Below are 19,440 nucleotides of genomic sequence, written 5' to 3' on the forward strand. Positions count from 1 at the left end.
AGCCAAATGGTGAGGTATGGACTAGACGGGCAGGCAGTTCAGAGGGGTAAAAGTGGCTGAGCTGTGGGGCTCAGAGGGGTGTGATCAGCAGTTCAGAGTCCACAGGGCTCCAGCATGTAAGCGGCACGCACAACCATACAATTGAGAAAACGTTCCTCGATGAGTAACTCGAATGTGAAAAGCCTTAATTTCCTTTACCATACGAGAGGGACAGGCTCTCAGTCGCTTCCGGGCCTGCCCATTTGTAATCAGCACATTAAAAAACCCGAGCCAATGCCTGCACGTCTCTTAAGAGGTAAGAAAATGTACTCAGCACATTTAAAAATTAAAAGCATGTTAATTGCCAGAGAACAATTTAAGAGGTGAAAACTGGTCAACAATGGCTAATACCCCCAAGGATTCAGAACATGGGGAGTCATGATTTTCGGTCGGACGTGTTACTTTTCCATGTACCTGAGTGATGGGAAGCATCACAGAGAACTGAAGTTTTGATCCACCGTGCTTATCCTGGTGACATTTCTGAAATACCACTGTCACGTGCTGTAAGTGGGAACTGGGAATGTTATCTCTGCCAAGAAGGCAAGTGCTCTTGCCAGTAATCAGCACAGGAATTTAGAAATACTGGGTGGAAAAAAAGGCCAGGTTGATGAGACCCATTCCTCTCTTTTTGGAAACTATCTGAACACGTCCGTGAAATGTTGTTATGGGATACTGACAGATTCTGCTCCATGTTAATTTTTTTTATTAACAAAAGGATCAGATCCACACTGTGTTGTCTCCTCACTGGAAATTGGGCCTACTGGATTATCCAACTGTTTATTAATTCCATTAATCGGTTCATTTAATGCGGTATTACTTTGTTTTTATTATTTTCGATGTCATTAGTCAATCAATGTATTTGGGAATATCTGGGATATCACCGTGTCTGTGTGTAAACTTTAAGAAGTTTTCAAGGCCTAAATGAGTTCAAAACTTATAATCTAGTGAAAAACAAAACAAAACAACGAAAAAAAAATAAATGCATGTTCATACTCAAACTTTGTCCTGGACCCATTTGTAGTTCCGCATTGCGGATTGGGTTTTAAAAGCCTACTGCTTTTACCCTACTGCTATAAAATAAGAGCATGAGGCAGTGACTGCCCACACGCCATGGGTTAGCAGTGAAGCTGACTGAGCACTTTCAAACCAGTCGACAAACGGAGATTCATTCGTATTTGTAATCTGTTGTTACTTGCAATAGAAGCAGATAAAACTACACAGCCTTTGACTGTGAAATTTTCCTTTCAAGATTCTTAAAGTTTTCTGCTACATGGGTAATTTTACATGTGAAACTACTGATTTCCCCAAATCAACGCTCCAGAAAATTTTATGGCCTACACTAAACCATGTATTGTGCTGCTGTGCCTGCCAACGTTAGAGGTGACTTTGGTCACTGGTCTTTGATGGTGCCACATGTACCTGCCCCCTGTAACAGCGGGGCTCTTTACTTTGCACCCGGACTGACTGCGATTGAGCACTTACACCGGCTGGGTCTGCTGCCAGCTCACCTCTCACTTGCCAAACACCGAAGGTTTTGCAAAGCAGCGGCACAGGGACTGTTCTGACTGATACGGAAACCTCTGGGAGCCCCAAGTGCTGCAAAACGAAAATCTTGAGGGGGGAATTTGGCTTCTGAGGCGCAGTTGTTTAACTCCGCGCCGCCAGCTGCCCGCTGGGGGAGGCGGTGGCGATGTCCCTGGGACTCTGCCTTGTCCTCTGCCAGCCGCTTCGTCTGGGCGCGGGGCTTCAGCCGCCCTCAGCCGCCGCCTGAGCAGCGCGGACACCGAGAAACCGCCTGAGGGGCGGGGGCCGGGCCGGGGCCGTTCCCGGGCCCCGCTCAGGCCGCGGCGGAGCGGGCGCGGAGGCTGCCGGGAGCGGCGCGGGGCATGCCGGGCCGGGCGCGCTGCGCCTCCGCCGCCCAAGATGGAGGCGGGCGGCCGCCCCCGCCCCCGCCCCGCACATGCGCAGAGCCGCGGCGGGGCCGCGCCGCTCCCTCCCTCCCTGCTGGCGGCCGGGGCGGCTCTGACAGACGCGGAGCGGAGCCAGCGCCCAGCGCCCCGCGCCCCCCGCCCCCCGCCGCCGCTCGGGACAGGCGGGCGGCGCCGGCCGCAGGCAGCAGAGCGAGGCGGAGCCGAGCGGCGGCTCGGGTAAGGCGGGCGCCGCGGCTCTCCCCGTCCCGTCCCCGTCCCGTCCCCGTTCCCCTCCCCGCCGCCGCCGCCGCCGCCGCCCCGCGGGCCCGTCCCGGCCGCGCAGCCCCGGCCCGAGGCCTCCCGGCTCCCCGCGGGCCGCCCGCCTCCCCCCGCGCCCCCTCCCCCCGGCGCCGCCCGCCTCCTTCTCTCGCTCGCTCTCAAAATGGCGGCCGCGCCCGGCGGTGAGGAGGCGGCGGGGAGGAGGCGGGGGGAGGCCGGCGGCGGGGGGCGGCCGGGCGGGGGCCGGGCCCTGGGGGGCGGCGGGGCCGGGGGCCGGGGATGGGGCTGTGATGGGGGGGGGTGGGGGGGGCGCTGCTCCCCGCTCCCTGCCCTCGCCGCCCGCCCCGCCCGGCCCGCGGCCCGCCCGGACACAGCGGCCGCTCCCGGGGCTCGGCCCCGCCGCGCTGCCGGTGACTTGGCAGGAAAACGGGGAGCGGGGAGGGGGGGGGAGGCCGGGAGGGGAAAGAAAGGGGGGGGGGGGAGAGCGGCCCCGGTGCCCCCGCCCGCGGCTGCCTCGTCCTTCCCCGCCCCGCCTGCAGGCCGCCCGGCTCCGCGGGTGACTTAGCAAGATGCCGGGGAGAGGCGCGGGGCCGGGCGAGGAAAACGGGGAAAAAAATCACAAAATAGCAAAAATAACAGAATAACGCGGGGCGAGGGGTGCGCGCCGGGGGGTGCCGGGCGGCCTCACCCCCCCCCCCTCCCCCCCGCTCTTCTCCCAGGGTTCGCTCCCGTCCTTATCTCCCGGCCCCTCCGCGGCACCGCAGGCGTTGCCAGACGCTGGCCCGCGCCTCCCGAGCCGGCTGCGGCAGGGCAAACAAAACCAAACCAAACCAAACGAAACCAAACGAAACCAAACCAAACGAGGCTCGATAGCGGAGCGGCCGGGGGGATTTGAGGAGCCGCTCGCATCCAGCCTGTTTTCCTGCGGCGCTCTCGCGGGGAGCGCGCAGATAGGAGGCGGCTCAGACCTTCAGAGCCAGCTGCAGCACAACGGGGGAGGGAGGTGTAATCTCCTGCGGGGGTCAGATCGCAGCCCGGCGCCGCATCGAGCTGCCCTGGAAGCCTTCTGCTGGCAGCCCGGGCGGCCGCATCGCCCCGCTCACGGCCCCGCTCGAGGTTTTGTTCGGCAGCAGGCTTCTGGTGGGAGTCGGGGGTGGGAGTGGTGCCTCCCTGAAAAAAGTTTAGGGTTGCTCTGTCCTGTGGGTGGGTTTTTTTTTGTTGTTGTTCAAGGTGGATGCGATTAAACTTGACCTTTAATACCAACGACGAGGCGATAGCTTCCCTTTCTTTGCCGTAGTATGCCTGGTAAAATTGCCTTGCTGGTGGTGCTGCAGCAGAGGGCTTGGTCGCTGCAGGTCAAGTCAATTCATAATGAATTACCTGACCGGGGGGTGCTGGAAGGTTACTGAAGGTATATTAAAAATCGTTAATAATCGCTATTTTACTGCAAATGAATGTTGGGGCGTATGGACCTGGCCGAATTCTGTATTGATGCGGAGACCCCTTCACGTATGTATTTCTCTGGTGGTATTGTTTATACAGCGTGAGGAGGTGGGGGTTAAAGAACCTGTGTTCGGCGGTGATCGGTCCGTAAATGATTGTGCAGCATTCGGCTCGTTTGCAGAAGAGGGAGGGTCTGCTATCAAAATGTTATTTGCCTGTGGAGTCATTTTATTAAATGGGAAAATCATGGTAGGGAACTAAACAAAGAAAATATTTTCTAACAGAAAGATTTATTGCAAATCTCCAGCTTGTTCTCAGGGTTCTCATTTTTGTGTGTTTCTTTTGATTTGGCCATGTTTGTGGATGCTGTGTGCAGCCATTGAGCAGAGAAGAGACTGGGTGGAGTAAGGAGGCAAAGCTGCGAAATGGCTAGATTACCCTTTCATAGCTTTTTTTTTTTTTTTTTTTTTTTCCCTTTGCTTGCGTTTTGCTGGGGTGGAGGAATACTAATTGCCGTAACAATGAAGTCTCTTTAGGGAAGAATCTAATGGTGCAGGAACCTTCTGAAACGAAACAAATCTCACATTCTGTTTTGAGGCTTATTTTTCTGCAGGGTGGATCTTGATTTGGCTGGCAGTGAGAAGTGACCAGTCACTGTTGCCAAGCCAGGTTTTTTGTCTGGTATCTGTTTCAATATATCGATTTAGATATTCACTTGTTGATTTTTTTATTTACGCTTCAGATAAGAGTTGTAATTTTTGCATGGGCGTTTTACACACGAGATTCCCTTGGTTGTAGAGAACCCTTGTATTGTTGCCTAGTGGTGGCGTTCACATAACTTCTTGGTTAGATTTGGTTTCGGATGGACACACACACACACAAAAAGCATCCCTGCTCTCTCTGGTGCCCACGGTAGGGCAGGCAACCCCTGCTAGTACAGGGAGCTGGTTACACTGCCCTCCATGTGCCAGGCTCATACAAAATAACGTCTCAGGGCTTTGGAGGCCCTTGTGAACGAGGTGGCTCTGTGAGACCCGTGCTGTGCTCTCGGCTGGCCTTGCATCCTGGGGTCATACCAGCGTTCAGACTTAAAGTTGTGTCGGAAAGGCATTAGAACAAAGGATTGGGGAATACAATAGGGATCAGCTGGAGCACCTAGAAAGGACTGCTTTTAGAAGTGCTCTGCTATTCCAGATGTGGCTGGTGGCATTCCCACCCGAACCCAGCGTTGGTCAGAACAAGCACCACAATAAAGGTGATGATTGTGAAGCAGGTTGAGGTTTTGTTTTTCTTGGGTCTGTCTCAATTCTAGAGTCCAGTTTTTGCTGGTAGGTTGTCACAGCTGATAACTGCTTTTGGCTTTAACTTGCCCCAAATTAAATTAAGGGATAGTGGCTTTCTGTAAGTTCATTTACTTAGAGGAGTAGATGTTACAGGGTTTAATGGATGCGTTCGCTAAATGCCTGCGTCTATGGATGAATCCAAGGTAAGGACAATGAGGAATGCAATAGAACACTTGCCTGCTTAGAACTTTGGGTGATTTTTTTTGTCCTCGAAATGATGGCAGTTACTTTCTTCTATGGGAGTAACTGGTTAATTTCTCTTCTACAAAAGAAAAAGACATTAACACTTACCTTTGTGACGCTGAGAGGTCTGTCCTGCCCTTATGGCTGACTCTTCAGCCTATACTATTTCCTGTGCTCCACCCAGCCTTGGGTGCTCGGTTTGTATTCTTTGTCTGCTCTAAACTTTTTTGTCTGCTGAGCCTGCTAGAGATGGGGCAACTTCTGAATTACCTTCTGTTGATCGTCTTACCGACACTTAAACCTTGTTATATTCACAAACTCTGGGGCTGATTGTGATGTGTTTGTGACCTCTTGTAAGATATTCTGGGCAGACAATAGCTGGAGGAGCTCTATGGCTCTGAACCCTACTGGGCATGTCTGTTACAAAGTTTATTTACTAACCCCTGTAGCTGCTTCTAGGATTCATGAACGGGAATGGCCTGAAGTACTCTAGTATGAAAAGGAGCAGCTTTTAAATGGTTCCATTTCAGTCAGCTTTCCCCTATTTTTTGAACTTCAGGCCTGTCTTCCAAACTGAAGGCAAAGACTGGGAGTTGTGTGTTGAAATTCCTTTGAACTGAAGAGTGAAATAGTACCCGGCCTGAAAAGAAGAGCTGCTTACGCTTAATATATGAAATCAAGAGGACAATAAAAAAATCAGTTAATAATAACAAATAACAATTTCAGATTTCATGTTTTTCCCCCAGCCTATAGTATGTAACTTGTGATAGCAATTGAAGACCTTTCCCAAGTACCAGAGCCACGTGCTAATCAAAATGCTCCTGGGTTTCTTCTGCCAGGTTTATTGTAGCAATGTGGTAAGCTATGGGCTGTCTATAAATGCAGATTATTAATAAAGTTGCTACTGTTCTCTTCATTCTCCTACTTTTCCTTTCTATAAGCCATAGTTGTCATTGGCAGAAGAACCTGTCTGCTCTAACAACAAAAAAAAAAAAGTCAGTTGCTTAAGCATTGCCTGGGTTGAATGGCTTTCTTGGGAGCTACTTCATTATGTGGCGGAAGGGGAGTGAGGTTCCTAATGGGGCTTTTGGGTGTTGTGAGTACAGGTGTTCATTAATGGCTGATGGTACTTTGTCTTTTGATCTGCTTGACAGAGTAGGCTACACCTCAGTGTGGATTTATAAAATGGCCATTTACACTAGTAAATAATCCTGACCCACCTAAAACTAGTTCTGGAGCACGTGAAGTTATTTCTTCAGGATTCTTGCTGTAACTGCTGTCTGAGCTGGCAGGAGTGCCCGTGGAAGGTTTGTGCCACTGCTGACAATCCAGTGGTTGGATCTGAGCTGTAACACATGAAAAATAGACACTTAGGCTGAGGGCACCAGCTGACATAACACAGCTACAGTTATTTCAGAACAATGTTCTTCTTCATTCCTACAATGTTTTGAGCCTTTTGAGTATCGCATTCCAGAAACGTTTGAAAGAACCATGATTTCTTACCTTCTGCTAGGCAAATCGTCTCACTATATCTGTGTATCCGAACAAGACGTTTTAGCCTGTAAGTTACGTGTTCACTGTGAAATGAATACCTCAGATCTGGTTTTAATCTAATACTTGCTAGATCCTGCACGTCTACCCCAGCGAATGTGCTTATCTAACTTGTTTGAAGAAGGGTTTTTCTTAATACTCATTAAGGCAGGGCTCAGTCTTGACTATCAGTGCCTGTCCAATTCAGCACATGTAAAAGCTCGTTCTGTGCTGTTTTACCTTACGCCTTCTCTGTAGGGATTACGCACGTGATGACTTAGTCTACCTTGCTCTTAGGTGTTTTCCATGCCAGTTAACTATTGTACTGCTTTGTGCTGGCGTGGACTGTTCAATTTCAAAGGGAAATGTTGCTTACAAGGTGAGTGTGTTTGTTCCTGCTCTGATCCATTTCCTCAGTGCTGTAAGCACAGGGGCCTCTTCCAAGCACAGCGTTGTCATACCAAGCAGCAGCAAGTGCACTTAGGCATGCTCAGCTATGTGTGTAAAAATCAGCGTTATAAATTCAAAGCACTTGTTAGTCAATAGCTTTGGAAGTATTCTAGTCCTTTCTTCCTTACCAGTACGGTTCTTAGCCCAGTAGTTTGATTTGGCTGCTTATGGACTTTTGGGTAAGGATTGTGCTTAAATGAATATAATAAGCACGTCTTAGTGGTTGTGATTCCGTTGGTTCTGGAGGAGCTGTTTGTAACTAGTCCTCAAAAGATATTTCCAGTTACGGGACAACCCATTGTGCTTGAGGTTTATAGGTGGTGCTGCAGTAAACGTCTGTCCTGTAATTTTCTCAGATCTGTTGTTAAGCAGGTCCCTGCGCCGGGAGTTCAGAGGCAGGCTTCTCTGAAGCACCTCTCGGTCTCCCAGCTTGCTGGTGAGTCAGCTGAGGCAGGGCTAAAGGTAACAGGTTTTATGTCAGCCTGCCGTCCCTCTGAGATAGCAGTGGCCTTCATGACTGAGATGGCGTATACCTTGCCTCTCCTAGCAGCGTTAATTGTTCCCATTGTTCGGGAAAATCTACGTTCTCTTGGCTTAATTAGATGAGTCTTTTTTTCTCCCCCTCTCCAGATTGCCTCTGCTTTCATTGGTTGTGTTGTTTTTCTTAATGCTAAAGCAGAGGTGTTAAGTTTATCCCTCTTTAAGTCTGCAGGAAAATCAGTTAGCAAACTGTCGGCTGTAGGTAAAGGGAGTGTGTCTGTAAGGGAGTGTGTCTTCCTTAAAGAGAGCGCTGACGGCTTGCCTTGTGCTTAATTCACCTGGGGGGCTTTTGGGGGTGACGAAAAGATCGGATAAACAATTTGGTTTATTTAAATGCCGGTGTCTTTACAGACTATTAAGGGGAGGATGTCATTAACATGAGTGCATGTATATGTTTTGAAGCAGATGGTGTCTATCAAATCAGCGGTGGTGGAAGTCTTTGGTTCTCGCTCAGCTGGGTTTGTAGGCAACGAGCAGAGACTAGATGGGGGAAAGCTTCAGAGAGGAGCTCTGGAGCTCTCGTAGCTGAGGGGAGGCAGCTCTGCGGGACAGCGAGCGCAGGGGGTGCGTGGGGCTCCCAGGTGGACGTGCAGGAGGTGTGGGGCAGACGGGCTGTAGGAACTGTCAGGCGCCTTCTGCAGGAACCTCATTTTCGTTCCACTGGGTACCAGCGTCACAAAAGATTCAACTCTTCTCATAACAGGATACGAGGTGTGTATGACAGCTAGGTTTGTGGTTCTTTTCTCTGTACTTGTCAGGTGGAGCCGTTCTGGGTCGATAAGCTTGGAACATGGCTAACGGATGGAACGGAGCATGCTCGTGAGCAGAGGATGGGGTGTTTGGTCTGCACCGATTTTGGATTTTTTTTGTGGTTTTAACCGTCTGCTGCTTCTAGAGCTTTAACATGAGGGTTCCTCCAACTTTCCTTCCAGATGCCTATATATAAACTTAATCACTTCACAACCATTTTTCTCAGCATCACCTTTCTAGTATAACAGGCAGGTTAATAACGAAATCTTAAAATTTGGCTATATTTCTGTAAATTGCTTGACAGTTGCAAGTCTGCTACTCAGCACTTTAAGAAATGGGTGGGGGGGAGAATGGAAAAGAGCAGAATTCACATCCAGTGCACAGCTGCTGCCCACTGTGAAGAATGGTTCTGAGGACGTACGCTCTTCTCTTGGGGGCTAAGACCAAGTCCCGTAAGTGCAGCGTTCCAGAATTGTTATCCTACACTGTGTGTGTATTGCTTGACCAAACAAAAAAATCAGATTTTTTTCTTTTGCTGGAGTTATCCAGATAAACCACGTTATGTATTGTGGGTTCCTCCAAGTAAATTGAGTGGAACAGCTTGCAGTACTTAAGCCAGTTGTAATTCTTCAGCTCTCCTCCTCTCTTCCCCCCCAGGCTGAAAATTTCACTAACCTTTCTCTGACCTTTAGGTCAGCCTTTCAGGTTTCCATTGATATTCAGTGAAAACCCAGGGGGGAAGAACAGGAGTTTAAAACTCATTTTGTGATATAATTCCTTGCTATCACTATTATAGTATGCTGAACAACAGCACAGAGTTCTAGCTCCAAAACCTTTTCACGTATTTTGAAGTTTACTTTTTCAACTGCAGCCTGCTCCCCCCCCTTTTTTTTCTCCCCAGGCTGTTCATTTATTGATAGCTAAATTTACCTGAATTTTCAAGCAGAACTGAGCAGGCAAGCTAGAAATAGAATGGTTTCTTTCTATCATCCTTAGACAGTCCTCTACCATGTCTTCTACCGAAGTCTACATGGAGTGGACTCTAAACATGAGCTCTGACATAGACGAAGCTGAAGGATGCCAAAGAGAAGATCCTTCAGCTAGCTGTGGGGTGAAAAGTAGAAAAACGATCAGCCCCACTTATAAATGAGTAGCTTTTTTGTGTTCTTATGCTCATCCCGGCCGGCTTAGCAGGTGATTAATTCTAACCTTTTCTAGGATAAGGTGTGTTTGCCACGCTGTAGGAACAACCGTCTGGCTATTCTCTTGTGACCGTACTGTACGTGTGCTTTTCTGCTGTAACTGGGGTGAGAGTTAAGGGGGGAAATGGGGCTGGATGCTTGCTGTTACCATTTTTCTTTCCTCCCAAGAGGTGGAGACAGAAGGAGGTTTCTTCTAAGAAACCTTTTTCAGGTCATAATTATTATGCCCAAGAAATACGGTTATTACCTCACTTTTAATTAGGTCAGTATTTAAACAGCAGGTTCGATGGAGTTTGTTCCTAGAGTTCATTTGTGGGGTGTGCTCTGTGGCTTGAGTTTGATAAAGCAGCTTTTTGCTTACTGGTTTTAGAACAAAATCAGCCCGTTAGAGCTGGTCTAGATTAAAAAGAAGTGTTTTTATATATCTGTTAACGTAATCCAGCAGTATAATATAGAGGTGTACAAGAACAATTAAAGATCTACCCTAAGAGTTTGTAACTAGCTGCCAGCAAATACTTACCAATAGCCCCTTTTTGTTAATGTGTTAGCAAAGGGGATACACTGTTGAAAAGCTTTGTAAGGATCTGACGTGCCTGCCATGTAGTAAGCTGACAATGCAAGGAGAGTTTCTATTTTAATAATGCATAAATAATTAATCCCAACTAGAAAGAATTACCAAATTTATATCTCATCCTATCAATTAAATTAGTCTTTTGGTGGTTCTCATCTCTTCTACCACTTTATAAGTAACTTGCCTTTCACCAGGATTGGAAAAATAGCCAAAGAGAGGAAGCTAGCCAGACAAAGTAGGATTTTAGATACATTAACTAGAATGTTAATGAAGAAAACAAGGAATTTTCCTCTGGCTAACACATCTTCTCAAGACAGTAGACAGTGTTAGAGAAACTGCTTGCAGGTTGAGAGCACGTAGCTGGACATAAGGCTAGTTGAAGGTTTTACACAGGTCGTTGGAAATTTAGCTTTGAATTAAAACCTTAATTTGCAGTCATTTAGATGTGAACAGTCTAAAAATCTAGGAGCTCTGAAGCTGTAAGCCCAGATCAGCACCAGTTGCTGGGTTCCCAGACAGCCGCAGGGGGAGCTGGGGGGAGCTGCCCCGTGTAACTGTGCTGCTGGTACCAACCAAGGGGTGATGCTGACACCGGCTTTCACGATTTAATTTGTAGAAATTCCAAAATAGATGAGAGAAACCATAAAATACAGAAGGGATCAGTGTGCCTGTGGGAATTGCAGGAGGCAGGAGAAGTGTTTGCGGACTTAAGGCCGATGGCTTCCATTGCAGATGAGCAGCGCTCCTGGAGGCGTTCGTCGTGGGGCTGATGAAGTTTCCTGACAGTGGAAGGTGTCTTGATCAGAGTAACTCAGGCCATGAAGGAAGCCTATAAAATTACACTTCTGAGAGTTCAAAAGGCCTTAGAAGAGGTTTTTCTCTACATTACTCTGTGTGGCTTTAGCGAGGTGTTGGTTTTTGTTTTTGTTTTGAAGATCTGGTTAGAGCCTACAAATGTATGCAAGAAATACTGATTCACGATGAACTTGGAATAGCTTTTCTGCTGGCTGTATGTCACTCCTTACTGCTTGTCTGGATTTTGTTAGAGCTCATTGCTGCGGTGGCAGAGCCCTGCTGCCTGACGAGGCGTTGATGCAGGTGGGTTTGCTGCGGGGAGAGGAGGTCACCTCCTAGGGCATGGTGGGCTGGGGCTCGCTCTGCTGCTGGGGCATGCCTGTGATTCTAGCAAAACAAGCGTGTCTCCGGAATAGAAGGGGAGCTTGACAGCTGTTATTTGCTATTTACATATTTAATGTTTACTGGTGTATACCTTGTTCCTAACTTAAACAATCACTTCTTCTTACAGTGCTAATCTGCAGTGTAGGTGGATCATATATCACATCATACCTCAATCTGGAGTAATTTTTCCTGTAACTTTTTCTGAAGAGCAGAAATGGATGTTGTCAGGCAATTGAGGCATTTCACTGATTTTGTTGACCGTAAGCAGTACTTTTGACACGCTTGATGCAAGTAAAGGAAGGACAGTGGAGAACTTTGAACTGATCTTGCTAATGAAATACTAAGGAAGGTGATAAGGTCTGTTGCAGTTTCACTGTTTGGTATCTGCGCACGAATGTATCTTGTGCTACATTTGTGAAAATGCTTGAATGTGGAAGGACTTCCCAGGAACTAGATGTGAAACACCTGGCTTGTGACAGGGTTGTGGAGGAGCCCCCAGGCTGGGGGGCTGCAGGCTGGCAGCTGCTGTGGGTGAGCGCAGTTCTCGTCTGGGGCCACCCTTCAGGCAACGCAGCCGAGAGGAAAAAAGCTTTCAGTCTTGCTGGGATGCTAAATCCCTGACCAAACTAACACCTTGCAGGGACCAACGCAGCATCCTAGTGAGGATGTAATTTACACCATGAGTTAATAACAAGTCACTGATGGTCTCTTTGACCTCTGTATTTGCAGCTCCAGTTTTGTCGTAGTACAATCAATAAATGTGTTGGAAGAGTTGAATGGGGCCCTACTATGTAGAGATAAAACCTTCAGATCAAAGATGTAACACTGAATTATTACTGTTGCTAAACAAAGTTGTAATAACAAAACAAATGGTTTAGATGAAACAGAAAAATAAGGCAACTTTCACCTTCCCTGAAATATGTGGGAGATCAGTTTAGTTTGAGCTGGGGTATCTGTGCAGTAATTAATAGCAGCAAGCAGTAAGTCAGGGGTTAAGACCAGAGACACTTTCAATAGATAAAACTAAGGTGACAGGTTCGTTTTGATTTAGAAAAATAATAAAAAATAAATAAATAAAAGCAATCTGTCTTAAAGCATGCTTCAGTGCTTCTGTTTAGTTTTTGTGGCTTTGTAAAGTGGGCGATCAGCTTGAAGTAGGTCAAAGCTGAATATGCCAAATCCAGGGCACGGCATCTTTATCAGGCACATATATTCAAAACAAATCTTAGTTCTGTTTAGCATCCAGTGTACTTCGATAAGCAAAAATGTAAGGATTTGTTGGAAGTAATTTACAGACTGAATTTGATTTTTAGGAGTACAGAATGGGCAGTTGTAGGAATCTTAATTGCAATAACTTTGCTCTTGCTTGATGCTAGGTTAGGCAAATGACTATTTTTGGCAAGTTAAGATTATAAAACTCAAGGGTTAATTTCTTAATTTTTTTTCCACAGTCTTTTTCTCAATTATATTTGGAGAACACCTATGGAAAATAATATCTGAGTGTCTTCTAAAGCAAGAATAAACACTGTCACAGAAGTACCATGAACTGTGACTTACTCTTTGTTGGCAGGGTGTATCATGAGGTGAGGGGAACTGGGAGGATCCCTTGCCTGGAAGTGACTTGTTTCTGCTTCATTGCGTTGACTGTGTCTGTTGGGTGCTGTGCTCTGACTCCCTGCTGCGCACCCCTCTCAGAGGGCTGACGAGTGTTGCTGAACCTGCTTCATCCTGCTACTGGTGCGTTTTAGGAGTGCTTAGCAGGTCTGTCTTGTTAAGTTCTTGCAGTTTTCCAGTAATCTAGGAAATGCTTGGGCCATGCTGGTGTACATCAGTACCAGGACTATTGGATGTATCAGTCACTCCTAGGAGCAGAGTGGTTCCTGCTCGATCCCAGATCTTCGAGTTCAATCCGCACCTGAAGCAGACTCGGAGTCAGTGCCTGGCGCTGCCCAGTTGCACAAGGTGTGCCTCCAGTCACCTCCAGGGTGGGCCCCTCTCTAAATGTGTGTCAGGCAGAGTCTCAGCCTCAGCAGTTTCAGCAGGAGGAAAGGTGTGCCTTGGGCCTCCTGGGTGAGTCTTGGGGCAGCGCAGTGGGCTCCAGCAAAGGCTGCAGGTGCTGGAGCTGAGGGATCTCTGGATGCTGATTGATACAGGGAAATGGGAGGTGATTCTTCAACGTGCAGAAGCAGAGGGTCTTCCGCTTGTTTTTAATGAGAACAAAGAACCTCTGCTCTGCTGGTTCCATGTTCTCTTACAAGGAGGGCTTCTGCTTTTCAGGTTTTTCTTCCAAATTTGTTGCTCTTTCAAAAAAAAATAAATAAATAAATAAAAATACAACTATTGATAAACTCATGTAGGGAAACATTTCTGACCTGGGATGACAGTTGGCTCTTTTCTCTGGTTTTTGAAGGGTTGTGCTTCAGTGTGCCACTCTTCAGTCCTGTAGCACTTAAGGATTGAATTAGGTCTTCTATCTGTATTGTTCAGACGTTCCTGTGAGTCTTTTCCTTAGTATAAAAGGTGATCTTTATTGAAATGTCAGTAGTTGAAACAAGATGGAGCTGTCTGCTGAGGATACGCTACTGCTAATGGAGCTGAGCAGGATGTAATGTGCAGTTTTTGCTTGGTTTGTGTTGTGAAGTTTCATAAAGACGTAGCCTACTTACATTTCAGTGGGTAATGTCTGCGTTTCTTTCCCTGCCAGGTACCTGTACGTTCCAGAAAAGAGAAAGGTGCTCCTAGGAGGAGTAAAAGGCAAACGTTTGATGTCATTCCTGTTCCGGTGTTATGGGTTTGGCTGGGTCTAGCTCCTAACTTTAAAGTGGTTATAAAGACAACTGATCTAGCTGAAAATACTTGTAGCTCACGTTTTTTGCAAGGTTGTACATCTTCAGAAGGTTGCTTCTCAGTGTTCATGTATGCTGACTATCAGTATGGAATCATGAAATCGAAATGTCCGTAAGTTAGAAGCTAGAACTTTTTTGCAATACAGGTGGGGCTGTTAAAAGGAGGTGCATCCTGTTTTGCATTTTATTAGTAGTTATTACTCCATGAATGGCTCTGTTTAGGCTCAATCATTTCTTTCTTTACTGTACTTAATACAGAACAAATTTAAAACTCATCTTTTTCAAAAAAAAGATCTGTTTCTGTGTCGACACCACCTTATTCACAGTAAATGATTGATACTAAAAATCACAGATGTCAGACAAGGGGTAATGCATAGGTGTTTTTCCCAAGGGTTCTCCCAGTTGAACACTTGCTTCCTCTGGTTCCTAAGGCTGTTTGCAGGTGTGTGTGTAATGCCGCGGTGCCTATAAACCTCGACAGGCAGTGGAGGAGGACTGGTTAGTCTTGCTCCCCTGAGCTTTGTATGTCACAGCCCTCGCTAGCTAAGCAAGAAGGCAGTGCACGTGGACAATGCTCATCTGCTCTCTGTTGTGTATAAAATGGACGTGTTGACGTCACAGCAGTAACTTGTAATCAAACAAGGGCGATCTGTGTCCTCGTGTCCTTCTAGTGCTTGCGGGTGTCTGCACCATCGTCTGCTTGTACGTGAAGTCTGGAGCTTGAGTACGTGGGACTGCTCCGGAGCAGCCTCGTGGTGAGGCCTCGATGTTTGTTCTCAGCACAGTGCGATGGGCAAGTTCTAACGCTGAACTCCACGAGACGGGGAAGGTTTCTGTAGGGTCTGTGAGTAGTGTTGGAAGATGCTGGAAGAAGGCACGGTCACTGGTTAAATGAGCCCCGGTTTTGGGCGGGATAGACTAAGGTGGGCTTCAGCTGCTCCCAGCTCAGTCGCACCCTGCCCCAACCTTGTCCATCCATTGAAGTAAACGTGTCCCATAATCTCTGCTCGCTTTCCTATTTTACACGGGCAATATTTCAAAAGCAGTTGAGAAATAACTGTTGTTTATTGTCAGTGCCTGTTGACTACCAGCTAGGCCAGATAAGAATTGCTTCCCCTGTAACTGCTAGCTGTGCAACTTGGCTTTAGACAAAAAGGTTCGAAGACTCATTGCTTGCTAAATACTTACCATATTCATAGGACTTACAGCTTTTAATTCATTTTTTCTTTAGGCTCATATTTGCAGAGAAGTGCTGTGATTCACCATCAGTGACTTGGTCTGAAGAAAATGTATTAATGCTGCATTCAGGGCATCCTCTGGCTTCTAAGGCTTTAGCAGATTAAGTAGCCATTATTTGTAAGCTGCAGGATAAACACGGTGGGTGGAGGCGATTCAGTCATTTGCCCCGGGCTGGTAATGAAACTCAATTTGACACAAACAATCTCTTATTTTACCTTTGACTGTTACTTTGGCAAACTTGTGGCTAGGGTGCACTGCTGTATTTCATGGAATACCGGAGTTCGGAATTACTTCTCATGAAAGGGTTTTGCATGTGTTAATGTACATTTACATTAACTGCCACGTGACTTCCTTTTCACTACTGCAGTGCTACAATCCTAGTCAAATGACAGATGTTTCATAAGGCAGCTATGGAAGCAGGTAAAGCCCTGTTGCAGTTCAGCTTTAAGCCAACAAAGTATCACTGTTGGGGATATAGCAGAAGTTTAGGGTTCCTTTCTGTTTGGGGCAGAATTCCTTTAGATGGTATGTCAAGGAGCACCTTGTAAACCTAGTTGCTGTTGGTTGTGGGCATGAATTATTGTTGCATCTGCTAGATGCAATGACAAAACGAAATCTTGGGGTATCATTTTTCGTGGGGTTATTGCACCAATGTGGGGTGTGCAAGGCGTTTGCTGGTTGGAGGTGGTTCATAATACAGAAAACACCCTTTGCTTTTCCTGCTGTGTGTAGTACTGCAAGCGATTTTTGGATGTTCATGTTTGTGCTCTGCTGCTCAGTGCTTCAAACAGTGCCTCTGTACAGAAGCGTGCCTCGTTCTGGCCTTCTCAGTGTTATCAAAGAGTTGCTATGCTCATGCTGAACTACAGGGATTCAGCCATTATAAGCCTCTTTTTTCAGTACTTAAATTTATAGCACCATTGCCCTCTAGAGGGCACTTCTTCTGATCATTTGTGTATTGTTTTTTGTATATCTTAGCTAAATTTCCATGAATCTGTGTGCTCTGCTCCTACCTTGTAGTGAAAAAGATGCATCTATGGAAAACCAGTTGCCACCTTACCTGTCAGGAAGCAAGATGTGGGACAAGAAAAAATGAAATGTTTGCTTCTGGTATCTGAAAGGATGGAACCTGTGCTATTGGCTTTCAACCGAATTGTTTCGGAAAGAGCTGTTAGGGAAGAGGTCAAACTAATTAAATGTCTTGCCTGTTCAGAGTGCTCCTTCCTGAACAGCTTGCAGTGCACTATTAGGGTGGACAGCAGGTGATGTGGGAATCCCACCAGCAAGGGAAGTACAGGCAGCTGCCACTTGGAAGCAGACAGCAGAGCCTGGATAGGTTTAGAAACCAACTCTTGGTCTCCTGTGATGGATAAGCAGATGATAATGATATTAGCTTAGCATTTCCTTTAACATTTTAATACAAGAAAGGCTTTTGTGTACAACAGCCCTCTTACTTGTATGTCTAGTGGAAAAACAGTAGGGGAGAGGCAGTGGGAGCGGGTTTTCTGAGGGTGGTTAGGTAGAAGCCTAACCAATATTTCCTGAAGTCTTTGTTGTACTGTCGTGATAGCTTTATCTCATTGCTAAAAGCTGCTCGGTGAAACTTAACGGCTTCAGTAAATGATTGTGTATCCAGATTCTTGACCAGCATGCAAAAATGCCAACTTCAGCATTTCTCGTAATCGTGCTCCTTACAAAAGGGTACCTGCAATGCAGAAATCAAAAAGCAAAGCTGCTAAAATGATTTTAATGCTACGTTCTTGACTAAGATTAAAACAGGCAAGTTGAAGTAGTCTGCACGCTAAGAATAGTTAGCTACTAGCAATTGTTCGTGTCAGGAGTAAATTCGTCACCGAATCAGAAGATACTGTATGATGGGGGGAATCAGTCATTTGAGAAGGGCACCATTTCTGACAGACTCAACTCTGGGCCATGGAATTAGTGCTGCTCTGTTAAGATTGAAGATCTGTTTAAAAAATTGCTGTGCTCCAAACCTGGGCTAGATTGTATTTATATAAATAATTGTGTGTGTGTATAAGCTAAGCTCGATTAACACGTGATTAAAAAGAGGGCAAAAACTCTTCTTAGAACAGCGTTCTTGGGAACTAACCGACCTGTCAAGTTCGTCTGCTGAGTTACAGCCAGAGTCTGCAAAGACACCGCGTAAATCCTAGGGAGCTGCCCAGTGCAACGCCAGCAGTGGGCTGCAGGAGCCAGCTGCGGGTGCGTGGTGCTGGCTGTGGCCTGGAGCGGGATCTTTGGGGATCTTTGATAGGGGCAGTGAGCGCAAAAAGTAGGTTGTGTAAGGTAGGGCCGAGTTCTTTGCATTGCACTCCTGTAACCTAGGAGTGGGCTGTGTCTGGAGGTGTCTTCAGCTCCCTGTGTCTTGAGGGAACAACGGTAGCAAGAAGAGGAATGAAGAAAGGGTGCAAGACTCTCCAGGCTACTCAGTCGAGATCGCAAATGTGCGATAAGGGCATAATTCAGAGTAGCAAAATAAAAGGGCATTTAAAATTTCAGTCAGTTTACTCTGTCCAGTGTGTTGTGATCTGGGTGCATCTTCTCATCGGCCCAGAGTGACTGAATGCTTATTTAAATGAAATTAACAGTATCTCTTTCTTTTCCTTCTAGATGGATTGAATCTTCTGTGTTGAATGCCTCTGGGTTTTCCTATCGGATTTCACATCTGGAGTAATATTTCTGGTTTAAGCCACTCTGTGGCAGACTGAATTGTGGATCCAGGGTTCCTAAGACTTTAGATCCTGAGGAGGCAGCCACTGCTGAATCACGTTAACCTGACATCACAGCCACAATGGTGCTGTCACAAAGGCAACGAGATGAACTGTAAGCTGCAGTTATTTTTTAAGTTTGTGTCTCATTAAGCTTTAGGAATAAACTTTTGTTTCCATCTGTATTTTACAGAATGGCTTTGCTCACGGTCTGATCAAGTACCATGTACTATGGTTTTGATCTCTGTGCTCTTACTATACAAGCTCAAGCATTTGGTCATAGAGATGGGAAATGGCATCAAAAATAGATTCTTAATTTTTGTTGTAATTTATTATCTGCTCTTTTGTTTCAACTTCAGTCACAAAATTATTAAAGGGTTATAATAAATGCATTACAATATTTGTTCCAGACTGATTTGTGAATTCTACTTTTATCCTCAGTAAATTATGACATTTTGGGTTTTTATTCCTTAATGAAGACAAGGACCTAATGAGAATGTGCTGCACTGTGATTACAATCTATCTTTGCTTATGAGGTGTTTAAAATAAGGGAATAATTAAAAATAAATAAATAAACAAACTAAACTAATTCAATTGAACATGGAATTCTTTCCAGATTTTAAGGCTAGGAATAGGCTGTCAAATTCCATGCTTTAGTTTGCTTAATAAATCACGATCGAGCAGGTGGTGGGTAGCGGGGTCAGAATGGGAATGTCTTGCATGCTATGCACTTCCATAGATTTACTTAGAGATCGTGGGTTGGGTTTGTTTTCTTTTGTAAAAGTACGGACCAACTATCGCTTAGCTTCTGTGACTCTTGTCCTAGGTGAGCTGTACTTCTTAATAAAGCTTCTTAAATTAGAGTTAGAAGCTCTCTTCAACTTTTGATTTTCACAACTGTTCACTGGATTTGGATAAGTTCTGGTGTTTTCACACATTCAATGTGATAATTTTTTAGGAATTCTCTGAAGTTTTATGCAAAACTTCAAAGGCTACATATGTTAATGGGGAGATGGAAGTAATGAACCCTATGAATAAAAATAGTGAATGAGCAGAGACCATGATTAGCTCCAGAAAAGAAGGCAATACATTTCCTCATACTTGGTTTATGGGGAGAAATTTGGAATTTCTGCTAGAATGCAGAATTGTAGAGTTGTGTCTGAGGAGAGACTGAACAAATAGGAAGGAAGAACTTGATTAAAGCCAC

The 19,440-nt window shown here is 46.1% G+C and overlaps 1 protein-coding gene across 2 annotated transcripts in view; it reads left to right on the forward strand.

Moving 5' to 3' along the window:
* Nucleotides 1-2,005: 2,005 nt before the first annotated feature.
* The window catches only part of PAFAH1B1 (platelet activating factor acetylhydrolase 1b regulatory subunit 1), a 33,287-nt gene continuing 15,852 nt past the window's right edge, over nucleotides 2,006-19,440 (forward strand). Inside the window, exons 1-2 of one of the 2 annotated variants that reach the window (XM_082776069.1) lie at nucleotides 2,006-2,186; nucleotides 18,136-18,348. In XM_082776069.1, the coding sequence (XP_082632195.1) occupies nucleotides 18,317-18,348 (32 nt within the window). In that variant the 5' untranslated portion in view covers nucleotides 2,006-2,186; nucleotides 18,136-18,316. Of the gene's footprint in view, nucleotides 2,187-2,334; nucleotides 2,411-18,135; nucleotides 18,349-19,440 lie in introns of those variants that run through there. The other variant, XM_082776070.1, reaches the window with a different exon arrangement.

This window comes from Aythya marila (assembly GCF_965140915.1).
Source record: "Aythya marila genome assembly, chromosome: 20".
Taxonomy (NCBI): Eukaryota; Metazoa; Chordata; class Aves; order Anseriformes; family Anatidae; genus Aythya; species Aythya marila.